The 27,796-nt window shown below is 46.4% G+C and overlaps 1 protein-coding gene across 1 annotated transcript in view; it reads left to right on the forward strand.

Annotated features, from left to right (window-relative positions):
• Window positions 1–25,971, forward strand: part of GALNT5 (polypeptide N-acetylgalactosaminyltransferase 5) — a 53,340-nt gene extending 27,369 nt beyond the window's left edge. The window contains exons 8-11 of the mRNA XM_015411529.1: window positions 988–1,311; window positions 12,171–12,251; window positions 16,198–16,359; window positions 25,831–25,971. Coding sequence (XP_015267015.1) covers window positions 988–1,311; window positions 12,171–12,251; window positions 16,198–16,359; window positions 25,831–25,971 — 708 coding nt within the window. The remainder of the gene's footprint in view (window positions 1–987; window positions 1,312–12,170; window positions 12,252–16,197; window positions 16,360–25,830) is intronic.
• Window positions 25,972–27,796: the final 1,825 nt, after the last annotated feature.

Raw genomic sequence — 27,796 nt, forward strand, 5'->3', positions numbered from 1 at the left:
AGGACATAAATCAACAGGAGTTAAATGCAGTCCTCTTTCCCAACACACAAGACTCTCTACCTCTGGAGGTTGTGGGCTCAGGATAGGATCTCTCCTTTGATCGGCCTCTGGCTCTGCTTCAACCTCTCTCTCTTGCCCAAGAGAGCAGGAAAACTTCCATTCATTCCCCAGTCCAGCCGACTGTGGAGTGGCTGAATTTCTGCTGCCTCCCAGGGTTCCCCCACGTCTCTGGCTTGTGGCCTGGTCAGCACAGGCAGCAGGACCCTTTCCTCACCTGCTGTAGGACGAAGACTGCCTCCTCCCTGGATGGGCTGGAGTCTATATTGATGCTGCCCCACCCCTTTTTGGCCTTGGGGTAGCTGGGAACTGTAGGCCAGCAAATGAGGAAGCCCCATTAGACCCAGTGAGTGATACCCCTGCAGGCCCCTCTCTGGAACTACAGCTCAATTAAACCTTATGGGGGAACATTTTAAACACAACCACAGATGGCAGCCATCTTTCAAACACAGGTAACTGCCATTTCATTACACCTACCAACAGCCACTGAGGAAAAAGTTAGTCCCACACATGAGGCAAGCAGGAGAAGCATCTTCATCAAGAGAGAAAGCTGTTTGCCAGTAATTCTGACAGGGCACAGTGGCTGAAGGGGGAGTGGGTGGGGAAGAGGAGCAAACCCAGCACCCGGCCAATGGCATGCGAGTACTCTTGAGTGGCAGCTGATGGGCCAATGGCTGAGGGAGTGCATTGCACAACTAATGGGAGAGCTGCAAAGTGCCACTCCAAAACACAATTATATATTAAGGAAAGATTGTATGCATGTATGCATAGGATTGTATACAAATATTGGTCCTTTAGCCTACCTGCAGTAGCTGATGAAAATTTGTCATATTCATCCCCTGCTAGTCTGGATGCATCCCAAGTCATCTTGTATGACAAAATACATTTGCCAGTGGTTACATCAATGCCACCGTGCTTTTTTTTAAACAGGTTTGGATGTGTGGAGGCGAAATCGAAATCATCCCATGTTCCAGAGTAGGCCATATCTTCAGGAACGATAACCCCTACTCCTTCCCCAAGGACCGCATTGCCACTGTGGAGCGGAATTTAGCTCGTGTTGCTGAGGTCTGGATGGACGAATACAAAGATCTCTTCTACGGACATGGGTACCACCTCATTCTGAAAAACCTAGATGTTGGAAACTTGACTCAGCAGATAGAACTGAGGAAGCGGCTTCAGTGCAAAAGCTTCAAGTGGTACCTGGAAAACGTCTACCCTGACATAGAGGCACCCCTTGTTAAAGCCAGTGGCCTGGTATGTTCAGGTTTCCAGCTTCAGTATAGTATTCATGTTTGTGCCAATGGGGTTGCCTGGAGATTTGGGAGCAGACCAGGTGGAGGCTGGAGATTGGGGAGGGGAGGGAGCTCAGTAGGACTGGGATGCTGTGGAGTCTGTCTTCTGAAGCTGCCATTTTCTCCAGGGGAACAGATCTAAGCAGTATGGATACCAGTTGTAACTCCAGGAGAACAACAGGGCCCCACCTGGAGGTGGCAACCCTAGTGCCAACCCATCACCATCTATACCTCATTTGTTTTCCTGCCTTGTAGTACATGCCTAGAGTTGGATCTTTGGGGGGAAAGAGAGAAAAGAAAAGCAATTTGCGTTACTTTTTACTATGGGTTTTAGAGGGTCGCCTCCTTTTAATAATCCATCATTAAAGCTCTGTGGTCCAGCATTGGTGATAATGGGCCAGTATGGGAGAGAGCGCAAAAATAGTTCCCAAAGGCTGTTTCCATGTGGGGATTTTTCCCTGCATGGAAAGCACCAAGACCCTGCATTAAAGGGAACATTCACATGCCATCAGCTTCTTTCTTTTTTCTTTTTGGTCTGGCTTAAAGCAGGAACCACGTTGGTGACTGAGAATGGAGCATCTGTCTGGACTCTAGCAACAGGCCAGAGCTGAACTAAGCTCCGCTTTCAAAACGGCTGTCCTATTCCCCCTCACCTTTACCCCTTTAGCTGGGCTTCACTGTAGCATTACAGTTTGGCATGGTAGAGAATGGGAAAGTGAGGGGGAAAGGGGGGTTCTGGATCATGAAGCATCCCAGCGAAGTCACCGTAGTCTCTGCACTTTGGGGGCAGGTGTCATGGAGGGGAGGAAAGGAGTGGGGGACAGGGTAGCAGCAGCAGTGAGTGGTGCAAGAATGGTGGGGGTGGACACCGCTCCTGCCTACTCCCCACAGTGCTGGTTGCTGTTGTGGTGAGGGTGTTTTTGCACTCCTGTCTGGAAACAGGCAGAGTTCACCCTTGCCTTCTCCTGTGGAGGCATGTTGAGGTCCGGAGAGTAACAGGTGCAGAGTGTAGAAACAGTGATGGTGAAGTCAGTTGGCTCTTTGGGATGCTAGATGGTTGTTGATTGGATGACAGCTCTCCTTTATTCCTATTTTTGGCTTCTAGAAGCTGGAGGCAGGGAAAGGGGGGGATAAGTTGGGCAGGAGGCAAAGAAAAACAGATTTTTTTGTGTTTCATTCTCATTGGGGAGCAACGGGAAAAATGTATTTGGGAAGATAATTGATTTGGGTGTGACTGTATGGGGAAGTCATGGGCGGAGTCTATATGGGATTTTAAAAATTATTATTTAGGAAGACTGTGGGGATACAGAAAAGAAAAGGGAGAAGAAGAAAGGGTGATGAGGACAATCATTTAGTACAAAATGTCTAATACAGAAAATACGTCCCCTTACATTCCCTTCATTATTAGGGATTCCAGTCCCCAGGTTCCTGCCTGCCACTGGCCAGCGGGGGAAGCCCTCCCCCTAAGTCCTCCCCCCAGCAGCGGCCACCAATGGCCACCCCTCTCTCTCCCCTCCTGCAAGATTTAAAGAGCCCTCCAGCTGAATGGCGGGAGCACATGACCTGCCGACCAGCTGGAGAGCCCTTTAAATCTTGCAGGAGGGAAGGGAGGGCGTTGCCACTGGCCACATGCCTGAACTCCAAGCGCCAAATTTTCCACTTGGAGTTGAGGCATGTCCCCCCCACACACACACTTCTTGCCAAAAGTATTTAAAGGGACCCTTTAAATGCTTTGTGTGAGAAGCAGGGGAGGGGCACACCTGAACTCCAGCAAATGTGCTGTTTGGAGTACAGGAGCGTGGGGCACCAGTCCCCAATGTGATGATGTCATTTTTGTGTGACATCATTGAGTTGGGGACATCCCTGCCCCCTCCAGAAATGCCCCCCAAAATCCACCACTAGGAACTAGGAAGGATCTGGCAACTCTATTCATTATAATTTTTAAGATAGTATCTATAAAATACAATAGTTCTTACATCTGTTGAGGTATGATTATAGTCAACATTTTAAATTTAAGTTTCAAACTTCATAACTTTCATGTGCATGCACACTTCTTCAGATACATTGAATTGGAACTTGCCAGTCCATATGTATAGGTAGAAGGTGCCACTTGACTCGAATGTTGCTCTGCTGCTTCAGTCCAACACGGCTATTCACCTGAATCTTATCCAAAGCTTAATTTCTTCTTGGAGTTCACACTTCCGACTTGCAACCACTAGAGAGCGCTAGGTATCCATTTTATTTCTTCCTCTAGGAAGAAAATTAGGATTGTTCCTGTCATTTTCCAAAAACCAAACTAACTTCCACAAAAGAGTATCCTAACAAACTTTTAAAATCAACTCTGTAGTTCCAGTAGCTCAGCAGCAGAGTTTCTGCTTGGCATGCAGAAGATCCCAGGCCTAGTCCCCAGCAGTTCCAGTTAAAAGGATCAGGTAATAGGTGATGTGGAAGACTGCAACCCGAGACCCTGGAGAGCCACTGCCAGTCTGAGTAGACAGTCCTGACGTTGATAGACCAATTGTCTGACTCAGTGTAAAGCAGCTTCATGTGTCCAGTGGTAACAATGATGATGGTATCAAAATTCAAAATGGGGCACTTCATCAGGCAAACTAAGAAGTCGCCCCTCCCAGCAGCCCATGACAGACAGATACAAAGCTCAACTTTACAGCCATCTCTGTTTACCAGAAACAGCCCCAGTAAATTGTTGTCCTTATTTTGTCCCTTTTTTATCATATAGGGATGCCTTGCATTTTGAGCAGACATTTTTCATAATTCAGCTCCTCCTTCAAGGCCTCTACAAGCTAAATCACTGTGTGGGGGTGGATTACCTCTAACATACATACATATAAATTATCTCTGTTGGGCAGTGGACTCCAAGATGGGATGCATTTCGAGTCCAGTATCAGGTGCATATAAGGAGCTGCAGTGGCTCAAGTGCTTAAGACTGCAGGCTGTGGAAGGTCAGTAGTTCAGCAGTTCGAGACCCGGGTGCCACATGACGGAGTGAGCTCCTGTCTCTAGTTCCAGCTCCTGCCAACCTAGCAGTTCGAAAGCAAGAAATTGCAAGTAGATAAATAGGTACCACTTCAGTGGGAAGGTAACAGCGTTCCATGCACCTTGGTGTTTAGTCATGCCGGCCACATGACCACGGAAACGTCTTCGGACAGCGCTGGCTCTTCCGTGAAGTCTGTCACCTCTAACATACATATAAATTATCTCTGTTGGGCAGTGGACTCCAAGATGGGGTGCATTTCGAGTCCAGTATCAGGTGCATCACCTGTTAAGTCTAGGCTGGGGACCTGCGATGCTCCACCAGCTAGCGGACCAACGGAATAGTGTCAGATTGGTGTTTTTCTTGCTTTTTATCTTCTTCTTTTTCAGGCAGTGGGAACTTAGAGTTCTATTTCTGTAGTTTTGGAAGGAAGGACTCCAGGATCTCCATGACAGGGTCTTTTGGGACCAGTTGGTCTGGTATCAAGATGCCCTTCAATTTCAGATATGAGTTCAACATTCCCTTCGACACTGATAGGACCTGTTCCAGAGGAGACAGGGTTGTCACCTCCAGGTTGGGAAAATTCCTAGCGATTTGGAGATAGAAACTTGGGAGGGGAGGGAGGGACTTCAGCAGGGTGTAATCCCATAGAGTCCACCCCCTCAAGCAGCCATTTTCTCCAGGGGTAGCCTGGAGATCACTTGTAATTCTGGGAGATATCCAGCCACCACTTGAGGGTTGACAGCCCTAAAATGAAAAGTTGAGGGTGAAGTTGTTTGTTTCTCTGGGATTGTCTGGTGAATTTCAGACCATGCTTGCAGGTTTCAGTATTATGAGTTTCCCCAAAACACAGAAGAGAGTGATGATGGCTGTGAGCAGGGGTCATTTCGTAGAAAAAGAGCTAGGGGAACTCATTAGCATAACTCATTAGCATATGCCACACCCCCTGACATCAGGGGCCCGGCGGTGGACCTGCAAGGCCAGTGGGAGTGCGAGGAAGCCCCACCAAGGGGGATGCTTGGGCCTAAATTGTAGCTCTAGGAATTTATTGAATTCAGTGCTCTGCACAGGCACCGTGGCTCTTCAGATTCCATTAGAGATGTTAGAAACCATGATAACTGAATAGTGGTGATTGGGACACTGCTCCATATATGTGCCAGGGCAGATATATACAGGCATCTGTAAGGTAGATGGATAATGAGGAGTAATGGGAGCTACAGGAATCCCCCCCGAAATGACCTCTGGCTGTGAGTAGAGGGTAATTCTCCACCACACTCAAGGCAAGTTCTTGAATGAGGTGATGTTTGCCATAAGTGGTCAGTGCAGAAAGGCCAAGGAAGCCTCAGAGGGGACTCCCTGGTGGCCAGAAGTCTTCCATATGCAGGACAGATCAAGAAATTTAGTTCTGTAGTTCTGAGATAGACCCTCATGTTGTCACTGCTGAGGTGAACAAAAAGGAACTGAGCATTATGGGCACAATTCCGCCCCTCAAGTATGCATGGTCTAAGTCACTTCCTTCAGGGCAGGGGATGCTTGTGCCTAAATTGTAGCTCTAGGAATTTATTGAATTCAGTGCTCTGCACAGGCACCGTGGCTCTTCAGATTCCACTAGAGATGTTAGAAGCCATGATAACTGAATAGTGGTGATTGGAACACTGCTCCACATATGTGCCAGGCAGATATATACAGGGATCTGTAAGGTAGATGGATAATGAGGAGTGATGGAGCTACAGGAGTATTTAAATGGTACCGTATGCTAAATATGCTGTAGGCACTGGAGTGCCAGCTTTGGAATGGTTCGGGGGTGGGGGGAGTTGTAAACAGCTCTATTGGCCCATATAGAATTCAGGACAACCCCCTCCCACCCAGTCCATGCAGTTCTTTTTATTAGGTATTACATAAAAACATTATATCTGATACAGCACACTGTGTAAGCTTTTGAGCTCACTAGAGCGCCTCATCTGGCTAGATGTTACAGGATAAAAATCATTTTTTATTTTAAAAATGTAAAGTAATTTTTAAATTTAAAGGAGAATTTGTAACATTTAGCCCAGTGGAGAGCTCTAGTGAGTTTGAAAGCTTCCCCATTTTTTTTGAGATTATAAGGGATTACTATATTAAGCCTTCATTCAACCTTCATTGTCCCCCTATATTCTAGAAACCTTGGCTCTTTTGCTCAGTGATAAGGATCCTAGTTAGGGTTAAGTAAGTCCTTTTAGCCCTTGCATCAAAAAAATAAGAAGCAAGTATCTTCTGCTGCTCAAGATTCGTGAATCAATGAGCTTCTAAGGGAACAAAAGGAAAGCTTGCACAATGTTTCCTATCGTTTTGGTTGACCCTAATAAAAGGCTTTACATGGATTTTGTTTTCTGTTCAGAATTTCCCCCCCAAGATTGGTTTGTCTGAGCTCATTACAAACTGAGCTGGAAGGAGCTTTTTTTTTCATTTTTAAAGTATGTCTTCTCCCTTTACTAACCACAGGCAGCTTGGAAACGGATTTTGAAATACAGTATATAAAATAAAATAGGCTACTGGTAACCATATCAACAGTTACAGTGCAGCTGAAACAAGCAGTAAAAGGCAGTAAAAACAAAAACCAGATCCCACTAAAAAGCTTTTCTACCTAGCACCGCTGAGGTTCAAGCATTATAAGTGCCCTGCGGAGCGGGTCCCGGGAGTGGAAGTACAGAGATGAAGAGTGTCCCGGTGAAGAAAGCACGTTGTCTCTGGTGGGGCAGCTGCCTCACCCTTCATAGGTGGGGGCACTCTGAGCAAGTGTCTGGGGAAAGTTCTGAACAACCAGGAAGTTCCTTATAGTGGTCGTTCCAATGAATGACCTGTTGAAGATTATTGTGGCAGATAAAGAATATTCTTCCTGGAGTGTTCACTCTGTCAGACTTTTTTACCTACATCATTAATATTTTATTAATTTTCCTTCCAAGATGTTAAAGAACCATGTTATTACAACAGCCATAAGTTGGAGGGGGGAGGGGAGGGGTTGCCAGATCACACGGTGGGTGCATTCAGACGGGGCGTTTATGCCGGCATAAACTGCACCGGTTGGAACCGGTGCAGTTTATGCTGGCAGAAACGCGATCAGACTCACCCTCCTGTCTGCGGAGCCCTCCGGTGGACGCCCGCTCACACGCTGCGGGCGTCGGCGTTTTTTTTTTTAAAGGACTGTTTGAGCATGCGCACAGGCAGCCATTCAGAGAATGGCGATTTTTGCGCATGCTTAAACCCCCCCCTTACATTTAAACTTTAAAGGTAAGCACTTACCTTTAAAGTTTAAAGCCCAACCTGGCCTCGCTTAAGTCCCGGACTCCTCCGGGACGGTAAAGTAAGGGCTTTTCAGAGATGAAGAGTGTCCCGGTGAAGAAAGCACGTTGTCTCTGGTGGGGCAGCTGCCTCACCCTTCATAGGTGGGGGCACTCTGAGCAAGTGTCTGGGGAAAGTTCTGAACAACCAGGAAGTTCCTTATAGTGGTCGTTCCAATGAATGACCTGTTGAAGATTATTGTGGCAGATAAAGAATATTCTTCCTGGAGTGTTCACTCTGTCAGACTTTTTTACCTACATCATTAATATTTTATTAATTTTCCTTCCAAGATGTTAAAGAACCATGTTATCACAACAGCCATAAGTTGGAGGGGAGAGGGGAGGGGAGGGGTTGCCAGATCACACAGTGAGTGTCATGGCTGACTAAAGAACTGAAAGAGCCCTTCCAGGGCCAACACGCTCACTGTTACATGTTCCCTTTGAAGGCCTCCACATTACTCTATTTCAGGTATGTCCAGCAGGTAGATCGCGATCTAGGTCAGAGGTAGATCACCAGCCCCACTTGGTCTCCTGGTTTGCTGGACAGGTGTTTGGGTTTTTTTTGATGATTGTTTGGTGGTATTGGTGGTCTCTCTGTTCTGTTATTGCTTATTTTGCTTACCAGTAAATGACAGAAGGTGCATTATAAAGGGGGGGGGCGGTGGAACCCAGCTTTAGTGGGTTAAAATCTAACTTGAAACTTAATTTGAAACTTTATTTTCATGGTGGTAGATCACCGGCACTTTTGGCCGGGAAAAATAGATCACTACCTGTTCGAAGTTGGGCATGCCTGCTCTGTTTGCCCAGCTCCCACACAGCATCAGTCCACACAGTGGTCCGCATCAGGACCGTCTAGTGTATGTGGTTGCTTTCTGTGGCAGTGTCACAATTACATTGAGACCACTGACAGTAGGCTGTCTATGTGTTCCAAGTTGTCACGTGTTATTCCTGGTTATTTTAATGACTGAAGCGCAATAACAACGATGAGGTTGTAGGAGGAGTTATGCTTATCATGCGTTATTACTATTATTTATTTCTATCCTGTTTTTCTCCCTAATCAGGGACCCAAAGTGGCTTGAACACAAGAGAGCAGTTGTCAGTACCCACCACAACATAAAGGAATAAACCAGGCCTAGGGTTGCCGTCCCCCCAATGGGGGTGGGGTTTTCCCTGCTTTTGGGGGGCCCAATCCGCCACCACTCAGCTGGCCAATGGACAGTTCCGCTTCCAAGCAGCCCCATTGGCACCGACATGCCTGGTGCAATGACATCACTTGGAGGTGATGTCATCGCGCAGGGCACATTGCGGGGGGGACACTCAAGCATTTGAGAAAAAACTCTAAGGTTACCATAGAGTCTTTTCACAAATGCTAGAGCGTCCCCCTGCAACATGCCCTGCATTATGATGTCACCTCTGGGTGACATCATCACTGCATGCACACAAAAAAGACTCCAGGACAAAGGGAGGAGCCCCCCCTGCCAGAACAAAGTAAGGACCTGAGAACCCTATCTGGGCCATCAGTTGTGCCACTCATAAGGAGGTAGTAACTTCCCACCAGCAAAACCTGGAAGTGAGGGAAATACCACCCTTGTTCCTGACAGGTTTCTGAATCTTCCTGAATGTACATTCATGCAACATTCCTCTGCAGCCTTGGGTTGGTGCCTGCATTTATCCCATTGCACCTGGCATAGAATGCAATGCTTAGAAAACGTTGCAGCCTCATTGTCCAGCCTTTGATGATCACATGAATTCCCACCTGGTTTCTTCAAGTTCAAAGTGGATTGAATAGTTGGAGAGCAGAGAGTAGACTAGTGGCATGGTCCACAGCCCTGGGATGATCCATCACAGGAGAAAGGAGGAAAGAAGAGAAATTCAAGAGTTGAGAAATACTTTAGAAGCCACTTAGGACTCACCTGGATGAAGGCAGTATGTATTCACTCACTCGGCTTCTGAATCCATTAACAAACCAAGCTCTGGTGACAGCAGGAGGGCTTAGCCACTTATTTATATTTATTTTTCTGACCTTTATGTTAACAAATTGGAGCTCACATGATTAACTCAGAGGAGGGTTTTAAAACAAAACAAAACGTTGAATTAGTCTTGGTTAGGCAAGATCTGATGGGTTGGGCAATCAAATAGACTGTTCTGATGGGTTGGGCAATCAAATAGACTGCATAAGGTCAGCCGTGGAGAATTGCTTTTTTAACCAGTCCCTGGCTTAGGTTAGTGATAGCCTGCAAATGTGGATGGCTTTACTTCTACACACACACACACACACACACAAACATAGAATGGATTTCTAGCATTTAGAAGCAGTAAACAGAAAGCTCGGGGTATCAAAGCAAAAAGGATTGATTTTAGGGCTATCAGCAGACTAAAGAATGTTAGCTGATTAATCACAAACTTTCTAGCCAATTCATTAATGGTAAATATATTTTTAAGAGCATGAAAAAACAGTTTAATAGGCAAATGCCAGCACATTGTTGGAGAGACAGGCGATCTTTCATAAGTTCCTTTTTACTACCAGTTGAAATAATCGCAACAAATAAATAGGAGTGGCCAGCTCATTGAAATTGACCTCAGTCAATTAATCAACCAAAGCTTTTATCTAGATAACTAATAGCTAACTCTGCCCTGATCTGCAGATATTTAAATCTGTGGATCAGGGACAGGTGGAGAGTGAGGAGGTTTTTCTGCAAAATTGGGGGGACCCCCGGATTTACAGAAAAATCTAAAAATTTGCCGGAAAATGATTGTTTTTGTAAAATCCCTCCCCCCTGCAAATTCAACTCAGAGGCAGGCAGCCGGAAGGGATGCTGCCACCTCTGCTATTGTGTGGGGGGATAGCAGACTGGCATCTGGGAGCACCTCCACCACTGCTGCTGCTGTGGGGGTGAGAGGAAGTAGGCAGGCAGCTGGGGGAATGATGGGAGGCAGAGAGTGATTGGGTGGTGGGCTGAAAGAGAGAGAACGTGACAGGCATGGGGGAGAGAGAGAGTAAGAAGAGGGGAGGCAGGAGGGAGAAAGGGTGAGAGACTGAGAGAAGTAGGGGGAGAGGGGATAAAGGAAAGGTGGAGGGAATGGGATAGCTGCTCCCACAAGTTTCTTGCAGGTCCGCACTTGTTGATTGATAAATCTACCAATGAAAGCCTGCAGCCTTGCTTAGTTTGAATGTTCTTTTGCAAACCAAAGAATGACTATCATGCATCTGTTTGATTTTATTTATGGGATCCGATGTATCACATTAGCCCTGTTCAGTGTTATGATTTTGGCAATTCAACCATTAGTAAGGGGAGATTGTGCTACATGTGATCCTCTCATCATATCCGGTTGCTATTGTGTGTGACTAGGAAAAGATATATTCTCCAGCTTTGGAATGTGCATTTGAAAACCCAGACTTTTCAAGGGTGCAGTATATGCATAGCTAAGCTGGAAAATGTATGCATTGCTTTATGCACATAAAACGGTGACTGCACATACCAAGAGGATCACAGGCAGTGCATTACACAAGGCTGGGACACCAAAACCATAACCGCAGAAGACGGTTTTAGTAAATCCTTGATGTTACATGTATATAATGGGTTTCAGCCCAGATTGCATTCTTAGATCAGATATTTTGCATGGCAATCGATCCTTCAATTAATATGCCTTAGCTAATAAAAATGGTGGGAATGGCAGGTAAGGCAACATGGTATAACCCGATCTCATCACGTCTCAGAAGCTAAACAGGGTTGATACTTGGATGGGAAACCACCGAGGAAGGCTCTGCAGCAGAAGGCAATGGCAAACCATATCTTCTTTGCACTTGCCTGGAAAGCCGCTTGCTGGGGTCCCCAAAAGTCAGTTGCAACTTATTGGCACATATGTACGTAATGGTGGGAATATGCATGGATGGAGTGGCTGTGGTGATTATTGCTGTATGCCCATATTCATTCTTGGACCTTTGCTCCTTTGTTTTGTGTAAACTAGTTCTTAGTCATGAAAATAGATGGAATTAGAGTGAGGATTGGTGTAATAATGTCACAAAGGAGAAAGTACGTATTTCCTAGAGGGAAGAGACATTTGGGCATTCTTTCTCCCAGGGGGAAGATATAAACCCCAAATACACCCTTCCCTTCTCTTCAGCTTTCTGGTGGTCCCATTCCTGCCCATGGGGGGGGTGGGGGATTCAGGAAGAAAATGTAGACAGAAAGACTCCCAGAGAGAAAGTACGTATTTCCTAGAGGGAAGAATACACCCTTCCCTTCAGCTTTCTGGTGGTACCATTCCTGCCCATAAGGGGGGGGGGGGGATTCAGGAAGAAGACGTAGACAGAAAGACTCCCAAAAAGACAGAAATTTAGCTTGGCTTACTTGGTTCTGTGTGGACAAGATGGCCTTTAACTGGCTTACCAGTTATTAAGAAATACAACTTTATCAAAACATTTATCTGTTACATTTTTCCCTTCTGGACATCTGTGCCTGCTTCAAAACTGCTTTTCTAAGAAATCTGTTTCAACTGGTTCCCCCCCAGATTGTTAACATCGCCTTGGCAAAGTGCATCACGGTGCGTGAATCTAATCTGACCCTCGAAAAGTGTGATGTTAATAACAAGGTAAGTCTGACTGGGGTTCTTTTTGCATTCTGCATACAAGAGGCCAAATATGGTTGCTTTAATGTCCATTTCAGAGACAGTAAAACAGTTTCATGATCCGGCATTCGGTGGGTGTTGCCTTCTAACACACTTCCGGTGATGTCAGGGGGTGTGGCATATGCAAATAAGTTATGCTAATGAGTTATGGTAATGAGTTCCTGCACCTCTTTTTCTACGACATGACCCCTGCTTACCAGAGAGTTTAAGTGGTGGAGAGGGATGGCAGTGACAAGCCAGTGCCCTTGGACACTGCTGTTTCTGGCTTTCAGGCTGGACTGCCCATCCCTTCCATCTCCCAAAGAATACGCAGTGGGGCTCATTCATCAGTTGAAGGGGGCTGCCCTTCACAGTTCACATTAGAGGACTAGAGGAATGGTCACGCACACAAAGGATGCCTAATTATTATTTACAAACATTCAAGCCAAGGTGGCCTTTCCAAAGGTCTCCTCTACCAGCCAAGCAAAAGGGACGTTATTGGAGGTATTTGTGATCTGTAGTGCCTCCAAGAATGGTGGAGGAATGCAAAGCTTATTGATCTAATAGTCTAAATTTGTACCTTAGGGTGACTAGGGCGCCTCCAAGGAATTTTCCCTCCAACAACAACAGTTATTAAGCAATCTCATTTGAAAACAAAGGGTTTGCCGATTTTCTACCTTGTGGGTGAAAAGGTTTTTGTTTCTGGAAGTTTCTGGAGCTCGTCTCCTTTGCCATGAAGGCCCGGCCTTTGTTAGGATTACCAGGCAGTGCTGGGCGTGTGACATTGCTACATCACTTCTGGGGGAAACATGGAAGTGATGTAGGGCAGCTTTAGGAACTGCTGAAAACCGCAGTGTTTCCATCTAATGAGTTTCCATGGCACAACTGGTGGCCTGACAGTCTTAACCACTACAGCACACGGGCTCTCAACCACAATGGCTCTCATAAGGGCGCTTGGGTGCATTTCCACATTACTTCTTGCAGCATTTCTGTGAATACTGTCTGTGGCTTTGAGCCATTTTACTTCTGCATAGCAATTAGTGTGAAAAAGATTGCCACCAGTACCATTTCAGTGGGAAAGACTTGAGAAAGAGTTTGCAGAGAAACGCAAGCATGATTTGCAAGAATATTTTAATGCAGTTATGCAAGACTGCAGTCTTAATTACACAACTGAATGTTACATCCTTCTGAACATACACGAACCTGCTTTGGACCAGGCCAGACTATTGGCTCCTCATGGTCCTCTCTGTTTAGCGGCAGTCTGTCAGGGCCAAAGACACACAAAGGCCAGATACCTGAGATAATTTAACATGAAATGCCATGGATTGCTTTTGCATACACAGAATGAGCTCGACCACCAAATGGTCTAATTATTTAGCATTTTGTTTATTTAAGCATCTTAGGCCACATTTCTCTCCAGAGGAACTAAGGTTGCCAGGTCTGGTCTTACCTTGCCTGGAGTGGGGGACGGGGGGGGGGCATTCCAGGGTTAGTCACCTAGAAGTGGCGTCATCATGCTGGGGATGTTGTGTGGGGGACGCTCTGGTATTTGGGCTACTCTATGGTTTTTTCCAACCTCAACACCATAGAGTTTGCCCAAATACCAAAGCGTTCCTGCACGACGTCCCTGATGCAATGATGTCACTTCCAGGTGACTTCATAGCATTGGGGACATTGCATGGCAATGTTTCCCCTGCCAGCCAGCTGGCTGGTGACAGGCTAAAGCCGCAAAAATAGGGGGTTCCCCAGCACTGCTGGGGGAATGGCAACCCTAAGAAGAACCCAAACCAAATTACAAAAACAAATAGACAAATCAGGCAAAGACAAACAAATCTGGCTGCTCCAGATCTGCCAGGCTGGCTACAGCAGGTCCCAGGCTGCAAGCCCTGGGCTAAGAGTTAAAGACCAAGCACCTTTCAGCTCACACCTCTGGCCCCACCCACACAATACCAGTAGGAAGAGGAGGAGAAAGTCAGCCTAGATCTAGTAATAAATGAAGTCCCTCAAACCCAGATCTGAAGTCCCTTCTTCATCCATCTCCAGGGCTTTTCTGCACATGTTATTGCATCGCTTGTTTGTTTGTATAGTGTCCTTTTCTCTTCTGCACATGTTTTGCTCCCTCTAGTAGTCACTTTAGTATTTCATCGCTGGATCACCGGCTTATTCCTGGGCTCTTTAAAAGTACAGGGAAATAAACTAGAGGTAACAGTAATGAAATACTGAAGCAACCACTAAAAGGAACAAAGCATATACAGGAAAGGGAAAAAACCCTGATACAGTAAGGACTAGGGATGGGCACGAATCACATTTTTGCGATTCGGTTCAATTCGTGGTTCATAGCTAAATCACAAACCAAACCATGAACCTACATGAACCAGGAGGTTGGTTCACAAACCAAATCAGGTCATATGGGTTTCTTGACCCCTGCTTTCTGCTCCCCTCCACTTTTCAAGGGGAGCAGAAAGCAGTGATTTAAATGGCTTGGAGCCATTTAAGCCAAACAGCTGAGCTGGCTGCCCAAGAAAGCCCTTTTAAACAGCTGAGCCATGCTGAGCAGTTTGCACGCCTCAGCTGTTTAAAGGAACTTTCTTGAGCAGTGAGCCCAAGGGACTTGCTGCCCAAGAAAGCCCCTTTAAACAGCTGAGTGCAGGAGCAGTTTGCTCCATATGGCTCAACTGTTTATAGCCTGAAACAGCTGAGCTGCAGGAACAGGCTGTTATTGCAACTCATCAGTTTCTGATCTAAGCATCTGAGCGGCCAGGAGCAGCCTGCTCCCACTGCTCAGCTGTTTTGATGGCTTTCATGGGGAGGAGAAAGCACGGGTTTAAACTCCCCATGAACCCAAGAACTTCCCACAAACTGCGCAGACTCTAATCTGGGAGAACCAGGTTTGATCCCCCACTCTTCCATGTGCAGCTGCTGGTGTGACCTTGGGTCAGTCACAAGTTCTTTCAGAGCTGTTTTCTCAAAGGCAGTTCTTGAAGGAGCTCTCTCAGCCCCACCTACCTCCCAGGCTTTCTGTTGTGGGGAGGGGAAGGGAAAGGGATTGTAAACTGCTCTGAGACTCCTTCAGGTAGTGAAGGGTGGGGTATAAATCCAATCTCCTCCTCCTCCTCTTCTTCCTCTTCTTCTTTTTCTTCTTAAAAGTTCATGGAGGTTAGTGGTTGGTCTGCAGTTTGTGAACTATGAACCACCCAAAATGCATCACGAACAAAGGTTTGTGAGCCCGTTCCTAGTATGGACATACAAGCAATGAAAATAAAAGGTGCAGAAAAGCCCCCAGAGTCGGGGGGGTGAACACCTGTTTCTCCTGCTGTCATACTAGTGTTGGGGATCGCTAGGTAAGCCACTAATGATGTAGGCCCTTCTTTTCTCTCTACCCCCCCCCCCCGCCTCTGCTACGAATTCCTGCAAGAACAGGACCTTTTCCCCAGCTAATTTTGCTCCTCCGATTTAAAACAGCCATGCAGTTAAATCTAGGGGATCTGGCTACTGCCAAGGTTACAGGCAGGACTGTCTTCTCTTGGGCCAGGTGCATCCCTCTGCCTGGTATTTCGATACATTTTGATATTTTTAGCAATATGTTTTCCAGATTGTCTTAATATCATGATTTGCACCATTGCTACAAGAAGAGAAAACGACACCCCTTCTGTGGATATGTTCAGGGTTATACTGGCTGCAAAGCAATGGTACTTGCTTGCTAGGATATGACAAGGACTGCTCTCGAGCCAGATTTAGTGAGGTTCATGGGCTATAAAATGAGGAATCCTTATCTGGCACATGCTGATTCTGAACATCACCATGCTTAAATGATGACCATGGAATGCACCCTTATTTGACGTCTAGCCTTTAAAATTTAAGTCCAAGACAAAAAAAAAATCCCTTCTGTAGAAGAAATCATAGTCTGTTATGGATTTCTTCCCATATGCAGAACCAAAAGTTCAACTACACGTGGCTGAGACTGATTCAGCACGGAGACCTCTGCCTGGCGCTGACGGATGCTAAAGGGACTCTGGGCCTGCACCCTTGCGATAAAAGAAACAATAGTCTGAAATGGCTGCATAAATCACTGGTTGCTTTTCACCCAGAACTCGTAAGTACAACGGTTGCAAATGGCTGTTTCCCCCTTGCTGTGTCTAAACTGGAAATGGTGCGCATCATTTACATTTCTATGGCAAAGACAGGCATTTGTCTTTTAAACAGGGAAAGGGTTTGTGCAGGCATTATTTTCCAGCTGTATTTTAGAGGGAGAGGGCAGCGTCTGTGAACATTTGACTCGGTGGCGGCTCAAGATGTTTTGCTGTTCTAGGCTTCTGTTTGATCACCGCCCCACCTCTCCCCCATGGTCCTTCCTAGCCCACCTAGCCCACTCTCTCCCCCAGGCCTGTCTAAAAGCAAGCCACACATACCCTAGGAATCTTTCACAAACTCTCTCAAGATTCATTTCTCTTGCAGTAGTGCAGCCACATGTTCCTAGCTGGAGTGGAGTTGGCTTTTCCAGAGCAGGTTGCTGTTTGAGAGGCAGGTTGGCACGGTGGCCAGGAGCCTCCTATCAGCTGCATCTGGTTTACCAAGTCTCTTGTTGCCAGCTGAACGGGTTGTGCGGGTCCATGCTTCTGGTTGGATTACTGCAATGTGCTACCACTGGTTGCGAATGCGGCAACCTGTTGTCAGGGGCTAGCCGCCGTTTTTTGCAATTTTGCACATTTTGAAACAGCTACATTGGCTGTCAGTTTGTTTCCAAGTTCAATTCAAGGTGCTGGTTATGACCTTTAAAGCCCTTCACAGCCTAATACCCACAGTTTTGAAAGACCGTTCCCTTCCATATGTCTCTGTGCTATAACTCTGGTCATCAGGCAGCCATTTGTTGGCTATCTCACCAACTAGAATGACCCATCTGGCATCAAGCAGGGCCTGGGTCTTTTCCATCATGGCTCCCATTCTGTGGAATGAGGCTACCTGAAGAGGGGAGGGGAGGCCCCTCCTTGCAGATCTTCTAGGGGCGCTGCAGTTCTTGGAGAACTTCTGGAGGTGCCACAAGGGTTTTTGGAGGTGGTTGAATGGCAGACATCTTTTAAGGGGGGAAGGAGGGACAGAGAGATTTGGGGCTTTGTTATTTTATCCTGGTGTCATGACCCCTAGTGGGTTGCCACCTTCCTGTGCCACCACTCTGGACTTAGGGTCCCTTGGGAAGGCCCAGAGTACCCTCCCAAGCCCAACCAAAATGCCCCTTTTAAGCCGAGAAATATAGGCGTGATGACCAGGCATAGAACATTAAACAAATGGTTTATTAATACAGCAATGGGGCAAGGAAAACAAGACAAGGCGCTTAAAATATATAACAGTGTTTAAAGGCAAAATAAACAAATCTTACACAACTACCTATTTTTCTTAACTGGTTACTATTCAAGGCCCACAGCCTTTTATACCAGGTCTATGCCTGTACTCACTCTGTCCCAAGTGAGGGATCTTTTTCTGAGACCAGACTGTCCCCTCAATTTAATTCTATGAGAGGAAAGAACACAGTAGAGAGAGAACACAGTTCCACAGCCCACAAAGTATATGTGACTATCTCCTCACACAATCCCTGGACACCGATTGGTTACAACTGGTGCCAAGCATTGTGGGGATTGTAGCCTGTCTGCTTGCCACTCCCACACCGGTCTCCTAGGCCTCACTAGGCCTTGTCTCCCAGTCCTACACAGATCATGACACCTGGTTTTAACTGGAAATGGGGGGGGGGAGTTACCTATTATTGTAAGCCATTTTGAGTAATGAGAAATGGATCTTGCACAGTTCAGGAAGCCCTATAGGGCACTGTAGTTTGCTATGCTTGTCTTAGAAAAGACCAGGAGGCAAAGTGGATTAGCTGCCGAAGCTCCTGGATGTGGTGTGATATTGTTGAGGCAGGGGCAAGGATTACCGCAAGACAGAGGTATGGCAGTTGGAGGTGGATGGAGCAAGGCAGGAATAGCACTGGGCAGAAGCTGACTAGCAATGGGATGCTAGAAACAGGCAGGTGGGATGGGAGGTTGTTGTCCCTGCTGCAATTTACTACCCAAAGCAGCTGACTCTGTTGTTCTCACTATAGGCCAACCCTGATTTGAATTTCCTGGGTCCCGGTCACACGGGCTGGATATCGCGGGGGGGAGGCGTGGCTAATTGCCCTAGAGGAAACTAACACACGGCTGCTTGAGCGCACTTCCCGGTCAAGGTCCCATGGTTAGGGGGGAGATGCCGACCAGACGGGTATCCTGCAGCACGGCACAGAAGCCGTGCTGCGTGATCGCACTAGCAATCGCTCTTTGTGCGCATGCGCTGTTGGGCGCTGTTGCGCAACCTGCGGAGACTTGGGAGACAAAAAAAACCCTTGTGTGCGACGAACAGCGGTGGGCGCCGGATGCCACGTAAGTCCACCGGAAACGCAATCAGACGCCCGCCCCTGCCCCGTGGTTTCCGGAAACTAGTACCTCGGAGGTGCTAGTTTTTTACTCCGCATCTTTGGGGGGAAGCCTTGGGTTAGCCACGGGAGCGCTATGCTTCCCAGATGTTGCAGTGTGATTGTGCCCGGAAAATCCGCCTACCATCCGTATCGTCAGCATGGCAAATGCTCCGTGTTACCACAGCCCTGGTATCTTCAAAATGAAATCAAAGCAGACATATCCTCCTTATTGCAGAGAAAGCTAATGTGGTCAAGGATTATAATTCCAGCATACATTTCACTGCCGAGAAACACACCCTTGGAATTTTGCCAGATGGTGAATCAGGCTATATGTGTTATCATCTTCTAGTGACATTGGCATCTTGAGGCAAAGGTCTGGAAATGCATGTCCATCAAAACAATGCCAGAAGTGTACTTTAGGAACATAGAATTTCATGTTCTTTTCACAGGGCTCAGGTTTCTTTTTCCCTTTTTCATTTCTTATACTGTCCCTTGTATATTCCCGTTCCATATATGCAGTCTCATGACTATTTTATTTCTAAAATGACATAAATAGATTGTATTGTGGCAATTAGTCTTGAAGTGTTTTCCCCAGGCCGCAGCAAACTACAGAAATTCTCACGTCCATGCCAGGACCACGTTTCTCTGTAATGCTCTTACTATGCAGCAGTCTCCCCAGGTTACAGAGTTGATGAGGAAGTCAAAATACTCAGTTTCTTACTCCCTGGATGTCACTGAACTGCTTATAAAGTAGGACCATAATCCAGCCATACAGAGTTGCACCCCACAATCTGGGCTCTGCAATGGACTTTTGGTGAATGACAGAGCATGTGTAAATAGATTCATAGTTTAATATCTGGTGTCTCCAGCAGGCCAGCTCATCCATCGGGCGAGGCAAGAGGGCACCTCAGGTTTGGGGGTGGGGGAGTGCATCCCTTATTGCCCCTGTCCTTGCCTGGGAGCCAGAAGAGCCAATGCTCATCTCCTTTCCTCAGTCCTTGAAAATCATCATTGCCAAAAGCAATGGCCAAACTCTAGTGGGAGGAAAGAATCTCATGCGAATGTAGGGATCCCTTTAGGGCATTTTGTGGCTTCCTGCATTTGTTTTCAAGAGGCTGGGGAGAATGAAAAAATAAGAAGCAATCGTTTTTGTGGCTCCCTGAGTAGAGGTGTGGGTGGAAGTAGTAGCGGTAAGATAAGGACTGGGGTCCGGGTGGCGGAGGTCAGGGAGGGACAATGGTGGTGATAGCCTCGGGAGGCAAAATGCCACAAGCCACCACTGGTGTCCAGCTAAACATATCAGATAGCAGGGCCAGACATGATGCGAGCTGGGTTGGGGGTCCCCTGACCCCGCTCAGAGTCACAAGTACTGTTGGAGGAGTGATCTGACAACCACCGTGTCACTTGGTGCAGCTTGAGGCACTCTAAGGGGGAGGGTAGCAGGGGCTTCTGCCTTCCATTCCACACCATTCTCCTCAGTGGAGATGGTCACCGGGGGGGTTACCACTTTTCTCGGGCTCCATGTGTCCTCAGTCATATGTTCACGGGACACATGGAGCCCAAGAAAGGAGTAAGCGCAGGCCCCCCATGGCAGGTTTCTGCCAGGGGAAAATACACGGGAACAAAGGCAGAAGCCCCACTTCCTCCTCACAGTGCTTCAAACTACAGCAAGTGACAAAGTGGTTTGTCAGGTCAGAGGACTCCTGGCCTGACTTTTGTCACATCTATTGTATAGAAAGAGGTCCTTTCTCACAATACAAGAACCCGTGGGCACTCCATGAAATTGCTGAGCGGTCGGGTTAGAACGGATAAAAGGAAGTACTTCTTCACCCAAAGAGTGATTAACACTTGGAATTCACTGCCACAGGAAATGGTGGCAGCTACAAGCATGGACGGCTTCAAGAGGGAATTAGATAAGCATATGGAGCAGAGGTCCATCAGTGGCTATTAGCCACAAGGTATAGATAGGGACTCTGGGGCAAGTGATGCTCTGTCATCTTGGTGCTTGGGGGGGGTCAACAGTGGGAGGGCTTCTAATGTCCTGGCCCCACTGGTGGACCTCCTGATGGCACTGGTATTTCTGGCCACTGTGGGATACAGAGTGTTGGACTGGATGGGCCTTTGGCCTGATCCAACATTGGCATCTCTTATGTTCTTATAGCTAGGCCCTCATGGAGAACTACTGCACCAGGGTAGGCCGTACTGGGATAGATGCCTCCTTGGTCTGAGACAGTATAAGGCAAGTTCTTATATCATAGAGTCTGTTGTGTTTAAGTTACAGTTGAGTAATACACAACTAACTCTGTTCCAGATAGTCTCCACACACTGATGTTTTCAATAACAGACCACCCTTCTTTGGCCACAATCTAGTCCTTGGCAAGCATTGCAGCTTAAGCTTCTCAGGTCAATTTATCTATCAATACGGCTGCCCATAAATCATCGTCAAAATGTTCAGTTTTTAGCAGAGCAACAATAATAATAAAAAAATAGTTCCACTAAACTGTCATGTTCCAAAAATCAATCAAATGACAGATATCTTTTTTAGAAAAACTTCCTAATCTTCAAGCTGTGAATTTTAGAAATAAAATACTAAAAAGTGCCAAAGTAAATGAGAATGGGTTCCCCACACACACACACACACAGAGAAGTAAAAGGATCGCTGTTCTTTTCATTCAGGGGAACAATAGCCATTATAGTAGCCGATCAATTGTCTTGTACAACATCCTGATAGCGACGCTCCTTCGAATTGTTTCTTCTTTACAAAAGCTCTCCAACTTGAACATGTGTCTTTTTGAGCTCAAGAGGAAGCACATGAAAAAGATCGTTTCGGTTTCCTGATGACTTGTCAGATGCTGCTGATAATATTTGATCTACTGCTGAGTTTTGGGTCTTAAGACAGATTGGTCCTTGTTTCCAGGAAGAAAGTTGTCCCCCCCCCTTTAAAAATATAATAAGGTTCAGCACAATTGGACCTAGGTGATTGCCCCTGTACAAGATTGAGCTAGCGGCAAGCTTCACCTACACAATTTAATCCGCCGAGGTAAGAGATCAGATTAGTTTTTATGAAAGCATCAGACACTGCCGAAACATAGTACCAGCCCGGTGGGAGAAAATGCAACCTAAAGTTATTACTGTCGTATGAAACCAAAAGACAGATCTATTTTTCTGCAGAGGTAATGGCTGTCCTCTACAGGCCCGTCTTTTATCTGCACTGCTTAAAACGAAGAAAAATCAACCACAAAGCCTCAAGGTAATCAGGAAGGTAACTTTACACGGAAAGGTTTTTCAGGTTGTGTGGGGGACAAGCCCTGGCCTGGGTGGCCCAGGGTAGCCCAGTCTCGTAGGATCTCGGAAGCTACGCAGGGTCAGCCCTGGCTAGTCTTTGGATGGGAGGCCTCCAAGGAATACCAGGGTTGTGACATGGAGGCAGGCAATGGCAAGCCACCTCTGAACGACTCTTGCCTTGGAAACCCTACAGGGTCACCATGAGTCAGCTGTGACTTGATGGCACTTTCCACCACCACATGGGAGAGAAAGAAGAAGAGGATTTGAGGGAGGACAGCAGTTTTCAAGCCCCAGTGGGGCCTCTTTGGTGAGAGCCAGTTTGGTGTAGTGGTTAAGTGCACGGACTCTAATCTGGGAGAACCGGGTTTGATTCCCCACTCCTCCACTTGCACCTGCTGATGTTTCCTTGGGTCAGTCACAAGCTCTGGCACAGCTGTCCTTGAAAAAGAGCCGTTTGTGACAGAGTTCTCTCAGCCCCACCCACCTCACAGGGTGGCTGTTGTGGGGAGGGGGAGGGAAAGGAGTTTGTAAGCCGCTCTGAGACTCCCAAGTGAAGGGCGGGGTATAAATCCGATCTCTTCTTATTATTATCTTGTGCTGTAGGCACTTTGCAATCCAAGTTGACACCACTGACCCTGCTCCGTCGACCCTCCACCCTCCAAATAGGTGATCAGAATAATCAGGTGACAAGTGCTGATCAGGTGGATTGCTAAGGCTGCACAGCTATGTCTGTGCAGCGGCATAAGGGAAGCCTACTGCTGCACGTGCAGTGCACCTGAAGAGGGAGAGGCATGCCGCATAACCTTCGCTTCTCCTTAGTCACAGAATATGTGCCTGAAATGTTGCCTCTGGAAAATGCTGAAGCTCGGAGTTTGGATGAATTCAAGAACAAAGCAGTTCAAGAAGGAGGAGAAACAGCTTCCCTTGTCCATATTTAGGAGCTTTTAATGCTGCCTCCCCAGAGTCCTGCTCTCACAAGTAAAAGCATCAAAAATTCATTGCGAGTTACCAGTATATAAAAAAGAAACAATCCGTTAAAAAAAAAAAAGCATGAAGATATCCATAAAATAGACCTCAGAGCAGAAGGAAATCATAAAACAGGTATAAAGATCAAATACCCTCAGTTTAAAAATATAGGTAAAAGGAATGTTTTGGCTTTGTGGCCAAAAGACATTAGGGTAGGTGTATTTTCCACAATTGCCTTATAAATCTTAAGCCGGAAGAAAATAGAAAATATCTATACTGGCCATGTCTTAATTCTTATCATCCAAGCCATCTCTCCAGCCTCTTTCAGAGTAGGTTCAATAACCAATAAAGGGTGGCTTTACACTGCTTGTGGTACTGGACTAAAACAGAGGTTGTCCTCACTTCTAGCAAACTGTTCTAGAGAGTAAAAGGTGTTTCTGTAAAGCAGGGTGTCAAACCTAAGGCCACTGGGCCGAAAGCGGCCCACCCAGGGCTTTAATCAGGCTCATGTTTCTCTTCTCCACCCCCACCTCCTCCCCTGCCTGTCCTCAGATCGGGGCTGCAAACTTCCCAGCTAGCTGGGTTTGGTCTTCGCAGTTTCTCCTCCAGCAGGAAGCTCCTCTCAGCTAAAACACCAAAAAAGCCGCAAAGAAAATGTGGAACGGATTTTCCTTTAAGGTCTCTAGGCCAGATAGACTACTCTGGCACTGGAATAGCAGCCCCCAGAGTGGAATGACGGTCCCTGGGAGTAGCAGCTGTGTTCTGGGAATGGAATTCCACTCTGAGGGCTGTCATTCCACTCCCAGAGTACCTGGGCCCAGAAACCTTAATGGAAAATCCATTCCACATTTTCTTTGCAGCTTTTTTTGAGCTGCAATGTATTTCAATGGAGTGGAGTTTCAGATTCCAGTGTTTGTATGCCAGTTGAATTTGTCTGCTTCTAAATAAAGGGCTGATGTTTTGAACCAGCTTGTCTCTGCTGAATGGACCTGAGATCAGGTGCCTGAGTGAGTACTCTAAGTTGGAAACCCACAGCAAAAGGTGACATTACACTGGAGAGCCACTGCCATTCTGAGTAGACCTGTGGGGGGGGGGGGGGCTTGCAATGCCCAGCCACTTCATGTTTTCCTAGGCTCAGAGCATTTTATGTTTTTAGTTTTTATTTTTAGTTTCTGCTGTGATTCTTGTGCTTTTTCTTGATGTTTTATTTTAAAAATTGCATTGCCAAATTCCTTTCCATTTTAGGTAGGCATCTTTTAAGGGTAGGGGGAAAAGGTTTGGAAGTGTCAGTTATTAAAGACTGTTAAATAAAATATAGCAAGAGTGTTACTGTTTTAAGCATGTTTGTATTTTAAGTTTTAAAAACCCTTTAATTGTGTTTGTCGGTGTCCTTTATAATGTTAACGAGGAATTTCAGACAGGTGATATATTCCGGTTCAGGAATGGTTCCCAAACAGTTTCTGGTCTGACATTTCAGACAGAACCGTTTTAGAACCGGTTCCCTACCAGAATATATTTGTACTTTCATACACAAACACTTCTGTCCTGTTCAGGAAACGGGGCTGAACCGTTTTACCTGTAAACCATTTCCAAGTAGTCTTCAGTTTCTTCTCCTGGATCCAAAACGCTTTTTCCTGCCATTTTTCGCCCATGCGGGCGATCTCTGGCTTTTTTTTAAACGTTTGCTTTAGAGTGCTATAGTGCTATGACACAACAGCAAAACAGCATTATAGCAACCCCATTGGAATGCCTGGAGTGTTGTGTTACAGCACTCTAAAGCGAACGTTAAAAAAAAAAGCCGGCGATCGCTGCGCAGGCGAAAAACAGCAGGAAAAAGCAGTGCAGTCTGAAATGACAAACCGCTTCAGATCCAGCTGTTTACCGGTAGGGGAAAGCCATGTGTGAAATGGCAGCCCTATTCCGGTTTACTCCACGACAGATCAAAAACGGCTTCAAACCGGCTTAAAAAGGGTAATGTGAAATTCCTCAATATCTTTGCTACCTGGGGTTACATTTTATGACACATATGGCCTGGCCCAATTTATATCAGATCCAGCCCTTGTAACAAATGAGTTTAACACCCCTGCTGTAAAGGAATGAGTTCAGGTGAATGGATCTCACAGGAGACCTGAGGTAACCTATAAGGTCCTGTTGGGAGAGCTGGTCTGTCAAGCACGTCCCAAGTCATATTACTTTTAAATTCAGATGTTCATTCCTAAATCTCAATGTGAATTTGTTAGCACCCTTATAGAGATATTTCTAAAGGATAAATTAGTCTGAGTCATCCGTAAATCAACTGGTGGTTAACATTTTGAACTTCATCAGTTGAGAAAATCAGACAAAGATAGTTCACCCAAATGCAAAATAAATCAGAATACCTCTCCTTGTATCGTTCAAACTGTTTGCAATGTCACAACCCACTTTCTCATCCTGGCACTTGGATGTAATTAACAAATTACCCAACCCAATTTTCATCACAGTTAAGTGTTCTTAATACTCCATCAGCTGAGAAATCATGCAACGTGAAAGCCAAGCTTTCCTGTAGTAAGTAGCCATCTATTTCAAATGCCATCTGAGATTATTTCCTTTGCATGATAATTACCACCTAGACAGTGAGAATTTTGCTCTTTGCATTTTCAAAGTATTAAAAAGCTGTGCAGCAAAAGAAGGTATGATAAAGTTCTGGCCAGAGAACGGGTGTAAATTTTGGGTACTACCCAAGGTTCCTTTTCAACCAATACATATTGAATCTAACAGCTAGTGACTGAGGCCATAATCTACCAATATTTTCTCTGGTACCAAGCGAATGAAATTTACCAGCTCTGTAAATTACAAAACATTCACAGTGTTTCTCTCTCCCTCTCTCTTTAGATGGATCACATTGTTTTAGAACATCATCCACAGGCCACGTGCTTAGAAGTGGATCAGTCTCAGAAAGCCCTAAGGGTAAACATTTGTTCCACCTCCAATCCTTATCAGAAGTGGCAGTTCGGAAATTATTATGCTGACTGAAGAGAAACATGAGCAAACCAGAAGCTGGAGCCAGTAAATTCAAGAATGACAGCCGTGAAACTTCTGATGGAAAGTAAACGGGTAGCTCAGTTCCTAGCCACGACTGAAACCCATCCCTTTCAGAGAAGCAGATGGAAAGATCAGAAGAAAGAGCTGGTTTAATGTGGCTTAACGCAAGGAAGGCATGTTACCTTAAGGGTTACTTGGCGGAAGCAAATTGTCAGACCAAGAAAGTTTTTCCAATGTTGCTTCCTTCTAGATCTATGGCAGTATGCCTTTTTAGAGTGTAAAGCAAACAGAGCCTCACGTAGCTCTGACTTTTAAAAAGGAAATTTTTTTGGAGCTTTCAATCTCTTAAATTCCCCCCCATTTTAAAAACTCCGTTAAGACCCTAGTAAACTTTCATATCTAAAACTGACAGCCCAAGTCTGTTGCCTGAGCATAGGCACTCATGTCTGTCAAACTGGGTTGATCGTGGCAGCCAGGTGAGCACCTACTTCAAAGCCATGGCAAACGTTGGGCGTGACACATTGGGGAGGGGGAGAGAAACCTCTGAAAATGTCTGACAAGACAAACCCTGACTCCTTCAAGAAGCTGCAAAGATAAGTGCAAGTCAAAAGTATCTGGACTACAAGAATCAGAAATGCTGTCTCTGTTCACCACAACTCTGGAATTAGAACCACTGGGATATCCTCCTGCATTTCTGTATGTAAGTGGGGAAAGCAGTGTATTAGCATGAATGACTCAGGGCCAATTCCAGGGGTTTGGGGGGACAGGCAGATAGTGCTCAGTCCCCCCCCCTTCTGGCCACCACCAGGCCCCTCATGCCTTCCTTCCCACCCACCCACCAGTGTTTGTGTCCTTTCCCCATGCCTTGGCCAGTGTGTGCAGCTGGGAGTGCTGTTGCCGTAGCCACCAGGAGTGTTACTGCTGCGCACCACCCAAATGCCCTTCCCCAACAATGTTATTTATTAATTAAAACATTTTATGCTGCCTTTCCACCCAATCAGGGTCCCCAAGGCAGTGCCCATAAAACATTAAAACAATTCAAAACAACATTAAAATTATAAAATAATTCACTTTGGGGCATTTGTGAGCATGGGTGGCAGAGCACTTGCAAACAAATCAGCTAGGAAGGACAGGTGTGCCAGTGGAAAGGAAGTGCGGAGATGGAGGCCAAGTCAACAACAACGGGACCCACCAGGGTATGCTGATGCTGGCTCTGGAATATATGTATTCATTGCGGAACTTGAAACAGGAATGCAGGTAGGCTTGCCAAGTCCCCCTGGGGGGCGGGGAAACCCCCGCCCCAGAGGCCCATTACCCGCCGCTGGCGGATCGGGCCCCGGGGGGAACCCCACCCCCAAAGCACATGTCGTGCCCGGCATCAGCACGTCACCCGGAAGTGACGCAGCCATGCCGGGCGCACCAGGGGCGGGGCCGCGTCACTTTCGGGTGACGTGGTTGCGGCGCGCACACACTCCCGGACCGCGGCTGGAGTCCCCCGCTGTGCATACAGCGGGGACTTGGCAACCCTAAATGCAGACCCTCATCATTTCATCCCCATCTCTTTCTAAAAAAGCACAACTTGCCTGCACATTTAGAAACGAGAAATATGTGAACGATAGAGCTTCTGTAATGAGAATGCAAGTGGATACAAGATGATCCTGTTCAGGTATTCAGACTGGAAAATGCTCAAAAGCAACCTAAGTGCAGGAGCAACAATCGTTTCACTGAGCTAAACCACTTTTTGCAGTAAAGAATCACACACAGGCACATACTTCATGGTGACCACTTTAGAACATCCTCTGCAATGCAAAGCCAG

Source organism: Gekko japonicus, unplaced genomic scaffold, assembly GCF_001447785.1.
Source record: "Gekko japonicus isolate JY-2015 unplaced genomic scaffold, Gekko_japonicus_V1.1 scaffold6, whole genome shotgun sequence".
NCBI lineage: Eukaryota > Metazoa > Chordata > Lepidosauria > Squamata > Gekkonidae > Gekko > Gekko japonicus.